Source organism: Malus domestica, chromosome 01 (assembly GCF_042453785.1).
Source record: "Malus domestica chromosome 01, GDT2T_hap1".
Lineage (NCBI taxonomy): Eukaryota > Viridiplantae > Streptophyta > Magnoliopsida > Rosales > Rosaceae > Malus > Malus domestica.
Genome location: NC_091661.1, coordinates 27,741,159 through 27,754,698, shown reverse-complemented (window position 1 = coordinate 27,754,698; position 13,540 = coordinate 27,741,159). Strand labels below are relative to the sequence as shown.

Here is a 13,540-nt window from a genome sequence, read left to right as displayed (position 1 = left end):
TGCAGAATGTTTTTATAGAGCTCTTTGTTTCATACGCATACTGTTCCTGTCAAGGTGAATATTTGTTACTAATAATACTGGTCACTGCCAGCAAATGTAAATCAGTAAATGAAATTCAGTGTACCGCTGAACCAATTTTAGCTATTGTCCCTGTTTCGGCGACGTAAGCTGAGTTGTGTGTAACCCTTTCATGTGCGAATCATGAGCACTCATAGAAGTTGAGAAGCTTTCTCTCTCTATTAATCTGTTCCTTTAACTATCTGATACATGGGAAAACTGCCATTCCTTTTCTCTTTCACTTTTTCATTTGTGGTACGCTTCTTGTTTCCGTTATGATGGACAGTCTGCGGAAATAAGAAAAGCATCACAGCTAAGTGTGAAAAGATCTGACTCGACCATTGTTATACAGGTCGAACCTGGACACACAGTCCTTGTTCATGCAGCAGCTGGTGGAGTTGGATCCCTTTTATGCCAGTGGGCTAATGCCCTTGGTGCGACTGTCATTGGGACTGTATCAACTAAAGAAAAGGCAGTTCAGGCCAAGGAGGATGGATGCCACCACGTCATAATATATAAGGACGAGGACTTTGTCGCTCGTGTGAAAGAAATAACATCCAACAATGGGGTTGAAGTTGTCTACGATTCTGTAGGGAAGGATACGTTTGAGGTAAGTTATACTTGTCTTCTATTCATAAGCGTGTCATGATTTATCCAAACTACTCAACTCCAACATTGACATCATCTAATAGATAAGTAATGTTTTCGACTATGAATTCTTATCGTGAGTTATTGTTTTCAGGGATCACTGGAAGTCTTAAAACTTCGGGGATATATGGTGAATTTTGGGCAGTCATCAGGTGCGCCTGATCCGGTTCCATTATCAGCTATTGCAGCGAAATCACTCTTCTTGACTCGGCCTAGCCTCTTTCATTACGCTGCAACTCGAGAGGAATTGTTAGAGGCCGCAGGAGAGGTATTTGCTAATGTTGCATCGGGTATATTGCGGGTTCGAGTGAATCACTCCTACTCATTATCTGAAGCAGCACAGGCACACACAGACCTTGAGAACAGGAAAACATCTGGATCTATCGTTCTTATCCCCTAGGTCTGAAGTGAACATATACGAGTTGGTTTGTTCATTTCAAAAGCTTTGCGGTATGTGTGAAAAAAATTACGAATAAGGAACGGAACGTCGCCTTCCGGTTCCGAAACTTGTTATACCTGTTGTGTGTGTGTGTCCTCCACTTCGTTACTTCCCGCAGCCACCAACCCTAGTTATGGCCAGGGTCGGTGGCAGTCCTTCTCTTCTCCCTTCTCCTTTCTCCTTTATCCTTTTCTTTCCTTCTCCTTCTCCTTCATCTTCCATGTACCCCCGCCCAGTGGCCTGTTTGCCACTCAACCCCCTGTGCATCTGTTTTCTTTGACCTCAGTCCCTTTTCCAACTTCTCCCATTTCTTCCTTTCTTCCACTTTTCCCCTTTGTTTCCTTTCGTCTTCCTTCCACCTTTTTCACCTTTTCTCCTTCTTTCCACCATTTCCCTCTCTTTCCCCCCACGTTCCCCAATCCGGATCGGCTTCATCCTTCTTCGATCTCTCAGTCCTGCTTGGCTCCCACTTTTTTTCAACGCTATTTATCGCACTTCTGCCGGAAGGGGAGTAGAGCTTAGGCTCGGTGTTCACACCACCTCCTTCCTTTGGTTTGCCTTTGTTGGCACTGTTGCTAGTGGGTTTTTTCCCGCTAGCTTCCTTCGATTTGTGGCGGCTACTGCTGTGGTGTGCTGTGGAGGAGTTTGGGGCTCTGTTTTGGGGTCCTGTTGTAGCTCTGTTTTCATCCAGCTTTGGCGCTTTAGTTATTTTGATTTCTTGATGGGTGCAAGGATTGTTCGTTCGGCAAGCGGGTTGACGACGGAAGTAGAAAGCTACTAGGGTTTGCTTTGGTGTTTTTCCTGTTTAGGGTTCAAAACTATGTTTTGGGCTGTTAGGTTACTATGGAGGTCTGTCTTTTTGTTTGTGTGTTTATTGTATTTGGGCCTTCTATTTTGTAATCTGTTGTGTTATAAATAAAGTAAACATTTGACCAAAAAAGAGACTTGCGATGTAGTGAATCTCGATTAATTTCCATCAACATAAAAAGGGGTGATTTGTATGAACAAAACTTAGAATTTTACAAATTGAGAACAATATTTTTTCCCTGTATTGCATATAGTACATCGAATCGACGACTCATGGTTAGATATCCAGCACGATATCCAATAAAATATTGGACCACATGTTTTTAAATATGCTTATGATAAGGTCGGACATTAGTTGAAAGTTTTTTGGGTTGGAAAATGTGCAAGGTGAATGCAATGACGAGATATCAGATCCAAGAATACCAAACCAGGCCTCTATTCACCAACCGTGATGGGTCTCATAAGGAAAAGGAAACTGACAACATACTCACAACCCTTATGACTCTTAGATTATTTTCCCTTATTGTCAAGTCAAATTTAGGCGTTTCATCTCTCTTATCACGTGAACGCACACATGCTTTTCTCGAGATTGCTAGCGTTACTAACCATGGGCTCTAAGGTTGGTTTTCTGAATCTGTGTGCCCTCGAGTTTCTATAAATTAAGGCATCATAGTCATGTAACCACAACATACATTCTTAGAATTGGCTGAGGTGAAATGGGAGATAATCTCTCAAAAGCCAGTGAAGATGAGTGGTAGGGAGGGCGATCTCACAATCTATGTCCATCTTCTCTTCTTCATAAAATTAAGAAAATGACATAACATGAGTTCTCTCCCATGCCACTCATTTTTATTGTTCCTGAGAGTCTCTCCCTTTTCCCTTTCATGCCACCCAATTAGAGATTTTGATTTCAAACAATTTTCATTTTCTTTTCCAATTTTTGTTTTTTGATGTCTTCGTTAAGATTGATACAATTTTGGTAATGTTTATAACTTCTCTTTTAACAGGTGATGGTTTAGCAGATTCAACTAGATTTGAAGAACTTGACCACATTTTTTAATTTCATTCTCGAAGAATTGCTACTGGCACTTCAAAATAGTTATCTTGCATTTTTTTTTCGTTTAATTTTTTTTTTTCAATAAAGAGAAGTACCAGATGACCAGAGTTTGCACACAACACCCATTGACTGCTGCATGGTGCTATTCACCAACACCGTCCGATGAGGAGGCCTCCTTTAAATCAACATCACCAAGATCTCCATCTCACTTTTCAAATTAATTGCGACCAAAATCAATGTAGACACAAATCTCTTGTCACAAGCGTACTTAAAAAAAGTTTGTAACTACCCCAACGTGGAGTGGTTTTAATTCGCATGTATTAATTTACTATTTTACCCCATACTAATTAAGTTAATTTTTCCAATTGTTATATGTAAGGAGGGCTTGATAAAAGAAATATGTATGGAGGGGGAAATTTTGAAATTACAAATGCTTCATCAATTTTAGATTCCCATTCCACACATTGTCATAGGTTCGATTTTTAACGATAGTGAATCACATGATGATAGTAAGAGGATAGCTGAAATGCCTCTGTAAGTCTTCCCGACCTCCAAAGAGATGGACTACCGTAGCTTTCCCACAAACTACAACAACAACAACAACAAAGCCTTTTCCCACTAAGTGGGGTCGGCTATATGAATCCTAGAACGCCATTGCGCTCGGTTTTGTGTCATGTCCTCCGTTAGATCCAAGTAATCAAGTATTTTCTTAGGGTCTCTTCCAAAGTTTTCCTAGGTCTTCCTCTACCCCTTCGGCCCTTAACTTCTGTCCCGTAATCACATTTTCGAACCAGAGCGTCAGTAGGCCTTCTTTGCACATGTCCAAACCACCGGAACCGATTTTCTCTTATATTTCCTTCAATTTTGGCTACTCCTACTTTACCTTGGATATCCTCATTCCCAATCTTATCCTTTCTCGTGTGCCCATACATCCCACGAAGCATCCTCATCTCCGCTACACCCATTTTGTGTACGTGTTGATGCTTCACCGCCCAACATTCTGTGCCATACAACATCGTTGGCCTTATTGCCGTCCTATAAAATTTTCCCTTGAGCTTCAGTGGCCTACGACGATCACACAACACGCCGGATACACTCTTACACTTCATCCATCCAGCTTGTATTCTATGGTTGAGATCTCCATCTAATTCTCCGTTCTCTTGCAAGATAGATCCTAGGTAGCGAAAACGGTCACTTTTTGTGATCTTCGCTAGATTGCTCCGGTCATTAGTGTGGATAAGTATATAAATGGATAGAGATAGGAAAGCAAACACAAGATGTACGTGGTTCACCCAGATTGGCTACGTCCACGGAATAAAGGAGTTCTCATTAATTGTGAAGGGTTTACACAAGTACATAGGTTCAAGCTCTCCTTTAGGGAGTACAAGTGAATGATTTAGTACAAATGACATTAGGAAATATTGTGGGAGAATGATCTCGTAACCACGAAACTTCTAAGTACCGGAGTGTGGTATCGTCTTGACTTTCCTTATCTGTCTCATAGGTAGATGTGGAATCTTCTCTGGAAGTACTCTTCCTCCATCCAGGGGTGGTATCTGTAACTGGTGGAGATGCACAAGGTAATGTATCAATGTCACTTGAAGCTTACTTGTAGTTTCAGGCTTGGTCAAGCGCGATACAAACCATGTAGTAGGAGTCCCCCAAGTCGCCGAGCTAGGGGATCTGCTGAAAGAGGTAACAGACAAGGTAAGCAATCAGAGCTCCGGCTGATTGTTCACATTCTCCCTATCTTGCAGGCAGCATGAAGGATAAAGAGAAGAAAAATGAGAAGAGATGATATGGGATACTTTTGCTTTTGAAGAAGTAACTTTCCACAGGCTTATTCTTGAACTGGGCTGGAGGGTTTTCTGGTTTCCTCCAAAGTATAAGGCCGACTGAAGAATTTGAGGGTCAAAACAAGTCCATCAAATCTAGAGTACGTTCGACCCTGCTGATATGGGATACTTTTGCTTTTGACAGAGTAGTGGATGTATCGGCACGTGTGCTGTTACGCTTGTCTCCACATGCTTCCTTGTATCCTTCTCAGTTGCCCTATCTGTTCCTCAGGCAGATGCGGTATCTTCCCTGGAAGCATAAGATGTTGAAGATGAGTACTCGAGAGCAATGCCAGGGTAAGGGGTTCCAGGCAGTCAGTTCCTGGCTGGAAGCTTGATTCCAAGTGCTGACTGATTGCTCTCTTTCTCCTTGTCTTGCAGGTAAGAACAAGGCCAAAGGAAAAGACAGGGAAAAAGCATGATATGGGATACTCTTGCTTTTAACCCTGATGATATGAGATATTCTTGCTCTAGTATAGCTTGTTTACAGAGGTATTATCGGGGGGAAAGAAAGCTGAATATTTCGAAAGGCTTCGTTGGGAGTGCCCTCTTAGATAAGAGGAAGGGTTGAGCATTTTTGCAGGTCTGCCTGTCCGTTGGGGATGGAGGTCGACATATATAGGAGTCTCCCTAACATCAAGTAATAATGCTATTCCTTTACCCTGCTTGGTCATAGCACGGTAGTGGGAGCTGCCAGCTTCACAAGTTTTAACTCTGTCAGAGCACTTTGAAAAAGTGGTCTGTGGTATCTGGAAAGCTGATGTTGCGTGTGAAGATTACAGACAAGCTTTATCCAAGGAGATCCGGCTCTTGAAGTTGGGAAAGTGGTGCCTCTTCGGTAATCGAACAAGCAATCCTGTCGGGGATCTGGCTCTCGAGATTCGGAGAACGATGCCTCTTCGATTTTTGAGAAAGCAATCATGCTGGGGGTCTGGCTCTCGAAATTCGGAGAACGGTGTCTTCGATTTTTGAGAAAGTAATCATGTTGGGAGTCTGGCTCTCGAGATTCGGAGGGCGGTGCCTCTTCGATTTTGGAGCAAGCAATCTTGTTGGGAGTGTTTTCTCGAATATGAGTAAAGGTTGGGCATGTTTGCTAGTCTACCTTGCCACGAAGCACAGAGGTTGACACACAGGGACTTTCCAATTATCCAGCAGTGGTACTGTTCCTTTACCCTCTCTTCGATTTTTAAGAAAGTAATCATGTTAGAAGTCTGGCTCTCGAGATTCGGAGGGCGGTGCCTCTTCGATTTTGGAGCAAGCAATCTTGTTTGGGGAGTTTTCTCGAATGTGAGTAAAGGTTGGGCATGTTTGCTAGTCTACCTTGCCACGAAGCACAGAGGTTGACACACAGGGACTTTCAAATTATCCAGCAGTGGTACTGTTCCTTTACCCTCTCTTCGATTTTTGAGAAAGTAATCATGTTGGGAGTCTGGCTCTCGAGATTCGGAGGGCGATGCCTCTTCGATTTTGGGGCAAGCAATCTTGTTGGGAGTGTTTTCTCGAATGTGAGTAAAGGTTGGGCATGTTTGCTAGTCTACCTTGCCATGAAGCACAGAGGTTGACACACCGGGACTTTCCAATTATCCAGCAGTGGTACTGTTCCTTTACCCTTGTGGGTAATAATATGGTAGCTAGGCCTTCAAAATTTATGTGTCTAAACTTTGTTAGTGTTGTTTCTTTGCTATTCTTTTACCCTTCTTGGTCAGAGCGTTGTAGTGAGAGTTGCAAGCTTCACGTGTCTCGACTTTGTCAGAGAACTTTGGCAAAGTTATATGTGGTACCCATGAGCTACTGTTGCGTGTGGGAAGTGGGTGATTGAACAGTACGATTCATGTGCTTTCTACTTCGCCAGAAATCTCGACAGAATGCCCATAATTTCCGCAAAGCTGAGTGTGCGTGTGACAGGTGCTGACAAGGCTGGAAAAGTAGGTGCCTCTTCGATTTCTGAGATCGGCCCTCTCTGAGCAGCCCAGCTTTTGAGAAAGCAAACCTCTTCGATTTCTGAGATCGGCCCTCGTGGTCTCTGAGCAGCCCAGCTTTTGAGAAAGCAAACCTCTTCGATTTCTGAGATCGGCCTTCGTGGTCTTTGAGCAGCCCAGCTTTTGAGAAAGCAAACGCCTCTTCGATTTCTGAGATCGACCCTCGTGGTCTCTGAGCAGCCCAGCTTTTGAGAAAGCAAACGCCTCTTCGATTTCTGAAGCTTCGTCGAGTGCAGATTTTTATAGAGGCTGACATTAAGTTCCAAAGCACACTTGAATATCCACCAGTAGAAGCTCCATTCTTGCACTTCTAAGATCTTGATTTGTCCGACCTCTTCTCTCTTCTACACCTTTGAAAATGTCTGGCCCCTCCGACCGTCGTTTTGACTTGAACCTTGTTGAAGAGGCAGCCCCGCCTTCTCCAGACAACATATGGCGCCCATCCTTCGTCTCCCCTACTGGTCCTCTTACCGTTGGGGATTCCGTGATGAAGAATGATATGGCCGCTGCGGTAGTGGCCAGGAACCTTCTCACTCCCAAAGATAACAGACTACTTTCCAAACGGTCTGATGAGTTGGCTGTTAAGGATTCTCTGGCTCTTAGTGTTCAGTGTGCAGGTTCTGTGTCTAATATGGCCCAACGCCTATTTGCTCGAACCCGCCAAGTTGAATCATTGGCGGCTGAAGTGATGAGTCTCAAACAGGAGATTAGAGGGCTCAAGCATGAGAATAAACAGTTGCACCGGCTCGCACATGACTATGCTACAAACATGAAAATGAAGCTTGACCAGATGAAGGAATCTGATGGTCAGGTTTTACTTGATCATCAGAGATTTGTGGGTTTGTTCCAAAGGCATTTATTGCCTTCGTCTTCTGGGGCTGTACCGCGTAATGAAGCTCCAAATGATCAACCTCTGATGCCTCCTCCTTCTAGGGTTCTGTCCAATACTGAGGCTCCGAATGATCCCCCTCCGGTGCCTTCTCTTTCTGGGGCTCTACCGACTGCCGAGACTTCTCCTAAGCAACCTTTGTGAAGGCTCCCTCTTGTTTGTTTATTTTGACTCAAGTATATGTACATACTTGTAATTTATCGGGGATATCAATAAATAAGCTTTCCTTCATTTCAACGTATTGTGTTAAATCACCAAAGCCTTCTTCGCTAAGTTCTTTGAATTTTCTTTTGTTGAACCCCTTAAAAAAAAAATCAAATTATGTAACCTATTTGAGTTTTTCACTTATTGAAATTATTATATTTATCACCAAATTTGTGATTGGAAATTTGGTTTATGTCGCGCAATTCAAACATGCCGCATGGCAAAACTAGTTTTTCTTGCTTGCCAGAAGAAGATGAGTGTTTGGTGCATTTTATCTGAAATAATTAGATGTTCAATCTTGTTTGTTTGAAATACATACCACACTCGTTTATTCGATTGAAAGTGGAGAATTAAAGAGTTTGTGAATCCAACACTACTATGCGTAATTTAAAATGAACAAAAATTAAACCAATTAATGAAAATTATCATCTTGAAGTTTCACTGTAAGCATACCAAGTAACCCTTCAATTTTAACAATAGATTCCGCCATTTGAACAAGGTTACAGAGAATATTAATCCAGAAATTTATATTGCAGACAAACAAGACTTGTTCTTGAACCCCAAATACACTATCACAGATTCTTCCCTACTGGCTATCGGCCTTTTTCAATGAAACAACTGAATGAATACCAAAAAATCTTGATCAAACAATGGCTATCGGCCTCTTATGCTCTCAAACAATGGCTATCGGCCTTTCAATTTTCTAACAATGGTTATGGGCCTTCAATCTTTCAGAAAAATAACAACACTCTCCAACTAGAACATAACGCAAACAGATGGTGTGCACTGTGAAATCACAAACAAAGAACCTGATACGAATGAAAATCTTGAATCTTTGAGCAGAAACCCTGAGACCTTGTAGCTACCATCGAGCTTCAATCAATCAAGAAGACTTGCACAGCGGAATTGAAACCAAGGATCGGCCGGCTCTGATACCATGATAACAGTGCACAGAGAATTGAAGAAAAGCAGAAAACTTAGAGAGAAAGAAAGAGAATTGCAGAGAGAGCAGAGGTTATGAGTTTCTGTATATTTTTTTTCGAATGAATACTAACTGCCCCATCTCTTAAGCTAGTAGTACTAACAGCTCTAACTAATTTTACCGCCAATTCTAACTAACTTCCAAATATACTAACTGCCTTACTTCAGCACCACCTTTTTGACCATACTACCCTTCTTATCCGTCGATACTGGTCAATACAAACTACTAGCACTTCACAACTAGATTTTCTTTAATTACCCGTTAATAAATAAATAAATTAAGTCTTTAGCAAATTAAAACTGAGTAAATTAGAGTCATTGGTGGAGTGGCCGGGGTTGTGTAGGTGGTTGAGTTCATGGAGAAATTTTTAATTTTGAGGGGCAATACGGTACATCACATGTTTTTATGTAAGTAGAGGAAAATTTTATTTTTTAAGTTATTAATTTTTTAACACACATATCACACCATTTATATAGCGACACGTGGTGTAGCACTTTGTGTGACGATCACACTGAAAATTCGTTCATTTATTCTGTCATCTTATTCGAAAGCATTTTATTTAATTGCCAATTGGTCCTTTTGCGTCTTGGGACATATATACTGGTTGAATTTTGGTTTTGGGATTCGAACTCGAGAGAAGCGTTGTTTTAGTTTTTTGAGAAAGATCCAAGTGTAAAATTGTAAATAAAAAATCATTAAAAATACAACCACGAAATAATGTGAATAATGTGAGTTTGCTGATAATTAATTAATAGGTAACTAATTCCTAAACCATTTTCACACATTTCTCTTGTCATTCAATTGACTTTTGCTGAATTAAGAACTACTTGGTCAGAAAACAAGTCTTTTAATTTTATATGAGATAATTTTTTCTATTTTTTATTCTTAAGAAAACCTCGATGGTACGAGGGATATTTTATTGATAACGAAAAAAATAAGTTACATCTAGTCAGGGGAGAACATAAACCTTACCCCTCGTAATGCCAAGAAAGAGAGAAAAACAACATTGAGTAAGAAGGGGGGACATAAACCTTACCCCTCTAGAAACGAAAACAAAAATGATACAAGGGAGGGGGGGACATGAAACCTAACCCCCTAAAGCCAAACATGAAAGAAAAATACAATAAAACAAGAGGACGAAATTTAACAAAATCATACAACACAACCATACTGGCATATTCGTCGCAGCAAGGAAAATGCCAACAAACTTACGCAAAGTACAAAACAAAGCTAAACATATTCAACAATTACATGATACATTTTAAGCACTATCCTATTCAGCAACTGTGAAAGAAGAATGCTCCATGGCATGTTTACCAGCAAAGAACCAAGCACAATCCAAAACCCCGTGAAGAATCCAACTCCCAAGCTCACGTAGAACCACTCGTCTTCGAGTAAACGGTATCCTCCTCCTCCGTCTTGCTCAACTGTTGGTGGCGGTATCACCCCATTCGTGCTGCAATTCTTGTTGAGTGGAGCTCCGCATAGTTCGTTGCCGACGAAGCTCGACTGATCAAGGCTCTGCAGTTGAGTGCTTTCCGGAATTCGTCCCGTCAAATTGTTGTAGGACAAGTTTAAGTGACTCAGAAATGTCAATTTCGTCATGCTTGGAGGAATTTCACCATCAAGTTGGTTCATGGAAAAATCGAGAGATTCTAACTGTGCCATACTACCAATCTTTGAAGGAATTCCTCCGGTGAAGTGATTATTCGATAAATTGAGTGACTGCAATGCGAGGAGGCCGGTAAGTTCTTCAGGGATCTCTCCATACATAAAGTTGCATGAAAGATCCATGCCTTTTACGAATCCCAGAATCTTGGTATATTCCATTTCTATCCCTTTCGTTACCAAGATTGCATTCTCTGTAAGTCCATCCTCTTCCACACCCCAAAAACTAGTTGTAGAAAATATTTGTGAAAAATCAGCCAAGGCGCTCAAATTGTGGAAGCATCTCGGTATCATTCCTGAGAGTTTGTTATGTGCAAGGTCCAATATCTGGAGACTTGTCAAATAACAAACTTCATTAGGAATATCTCCTTCAAACTTATTTGAACGAAGGATAAGAACATGCAACTCTGAAAGGCTTTTCCCTATCCATATTGGTATGCTTCCGGAAAACCCATTTCCACTAAGGTCAAGAACTGACAACGAGGTATTCTGTAGGGAATGTGGCAATTCTCCGTACAGGTGATTATTGCGCAAGTGCAGGGATCCCAGCCAAACTAAGTATCCCATGGACATTGGGACATTCCCAGTTAGGATGTTGTTTTCTAAATTTAGGAATCTCAAGGATTGCCAACTCATCCAACAATCGGGTACTTTTCCAGTGAGCAAATTGTTCCCGAGATGAAGAATATAAAGTTGCTTTGGTTCATCCGGCCTATCACAGAAGAAGTGGAAAACAGATCCAGAAAATGATGAATTGGAAAGATCTAGCCAATATAATGAGGTGGGAACAATAGGCAATGCACCAGTGAATTGGTTAGAACTAAGATCAACCGTTGAATCATAAGCACCAAATATATTTTGAATCTGCCCATACAACTGATTGTGAGAGAGATTCAGATAATCTAATTGGAAAGTTAAGTTCCAAAACCAAGTTGGAATAGTACTTGAAATTCCTGTACCAGACAAGCTTAGTTCTTTTAATTGCGTTTGTGTCCGCAACCACATTGGCCATTCAGGCCCCAAATGCCAGGAATCCAGCTGCAAAATTTCAAGTTGAAAAGGAGGAACCCAATCTCGACTAGTTTTCAGAGTAAATGAGTTTCCTTTTGCAATGAAATGCTTCAACTTTGTAAGGTTGCTAAAAGACACTTCCGACACCACACCTTCTAACGAATTATAAGATATATCCAAATCCGTTAGCATTTTGAGCTGACCAATAACTTCTGTGAAAGTTCCATTAAACTGATTTAAAGATATGTCCAATTTTTCTAAGCTTGACAGATTTCCTAGTGACATTGGAATGTGACCTGATATATTAGTATACCTCAACGACAATGACTTTATTCCATCTGGACCACATCTGGACAAACTTTCAAAGATTTCGGATGGTCTTCGAACCATGAAATGGTTCTCTGACAGATCAAGAACTTTCAACTTACAAAGATGTCCCAAAGAATTTGGGATTTTCCCTTCCAACTGATTACCATCCAAGTGAAGATTGACAAGGGATGTCATGTTTCCAATGGAACTCGATATTTCACCATGCAAGACACTGGAAGAAAGAAGTAAGGACTCGAGATTGGTCAAGCTATACAACCATTCAGGTATGGTAGAATTGAAGTCGTTGAAACTGAGATCAAGAGCTGTAAGACCAGTCATATTCTGAATACTGCTAGGAAGTTGTCCTGTGAGGTTATTAGATTCTAGACTCAAGGCAAGGTCTTTTTGGTTAAACAGCCATTTGGGAATCGGATCAAGACTAACAGAATTGCCTGACAAATCAATTTCCCTCAAAGATGTGATATTCTGTGAAATGCTAGGAATTGGACCTTGGAACCAACAATCACTGAGACGAAGAGAAACTAGATTTTTAAGACTGAAAACCCACCTCGGCATCAAAGAATTAAAAAAGTTTCCAGAAAGATCAAGGGAGACCCCACTTGGAATTGGGAATCGTCGGTCCTTCAAATACATTGTATTAATATAGATGAAAAATTTAATTTTTTTTATGGATGTGATATTTTTACTGGGATATAATACTCCCACCTAAGCCGGGCGTCGAACAAGTAAATGAGCAAGTGAAAGTAAGAAGGGTAAAATACAATTTACTTCTTTAAATTTTGGTACAATTGTAACGACAAATTTTTCAGTGTGATCGAAACATGAGTGGTACACCACGTGTTTTTATACAAGTGATGAAAATTTTATTTTTTAACACATATTCTACCATTTATATAATGACACGTGGTATATCATCCCGTGTTCCGATCACAATGAAAAATCTCTCAAATTGTAACCTCGTACAACACTTCTATGACATTTCAATTTCATACATTTGGTTATAACTAGCAAAAATTGCCCATGCGATGCTGCGGGATTTAAAAGCGTTTAAATGATACTGTTACTTGTATACACAAAAAAGATCAGACTTCTATTTACATGCAAAAAAGATTAGACCAACAAAGTTCTTGTGGCTTTGGATCAACAATAGTACCAACATGCAAAAGATTATGAATCATTGTTCGATTTACATACAATTTTTCTATTTACCTTCAGAGAATTAGAATGACAACAAAAATGCTTGAACTATTCAAAGATCATATGGCAGCTTGAAATCGAAAGACTAAACTCTGAATTCAAAACTATTTACATGTGGAATAATTTGAAATGCCTCAAAACATTATCATGATCCAATTGTATATGAAAGACTATCCAGCTACTGCTAAGAAGTAGAGAGTCAATGATCCTTCACTATTCATGGCAAGGCACACCAGACACAACTCATAAAACTCCAACAGATAACAGCAAAAACGACTCAGTTTGTGTAATTGGCAAAATCATAAACAAATTCCATACCATTTCACGGCCAATCCAGATACATCACCAGCAACATCATCAAGTTGCCGTATAATAATACTTGTCAACTTTATCTCCAGATCAGACTGTCATTGAATGAGACAGTCCGACTGTCATTG

The 13,540-nt window shown here is 40.6% G+C and overlaps 2 protein-coding genes across 4 annotated transcripts in view; one reads left to right on the top strand and one right to left on the bottom strand.

The window, feature by feature from the left end:
- Positions 1–13,540, top strand: part of LOC103435554 (uncharacterized) — a 41,708-nt gene that overhangs the window by 1,605 nt on the left and 26,563 nt on the right. For 2 of the 3 annotated variants that reach the window (XR_011583371.1, XM_029103073.2), the window contains exon 4: positions 410–667. Coding sequence is in view for 2 of the 3 variants with exons in the window: in XM_029103073.2 (XP_028958906.1) it covers positions 410–667 (258 nt within the window). In the remaining variant the exon portion in view is untranslated. Of the gene's footprint in view, positions 1–409; positions 668–799; positions 2,155–13,540 lie in introns of those variants that run through there. The other variant, XM_029103072.2, reaches the window with a different exon arrangement.
- Positions 9,879–12,539, bottom strand: LOC103453931 (receptor-like protein EIX1). The gene has a single exon (XM_070826062.1). The coding sequence runs from the start codon at positions 12,537–12,539 to the stop codon at positions 10,128–10,130; it is 2,412 nt and encodes an 803-aa protein (XP_070682163.1). The 3' UTR covers positions 9,879–10,127.

What these genes read in the sequence shown, in the direction of transcription:
- LOC103453931 (XM_070826062.1), bottom strand. Translation starts at nt 12,539, where the DNA reads ATGTATTTGAAGGACCGACGATTCCCAATTCCAAGTGGGGTCTCCCTT.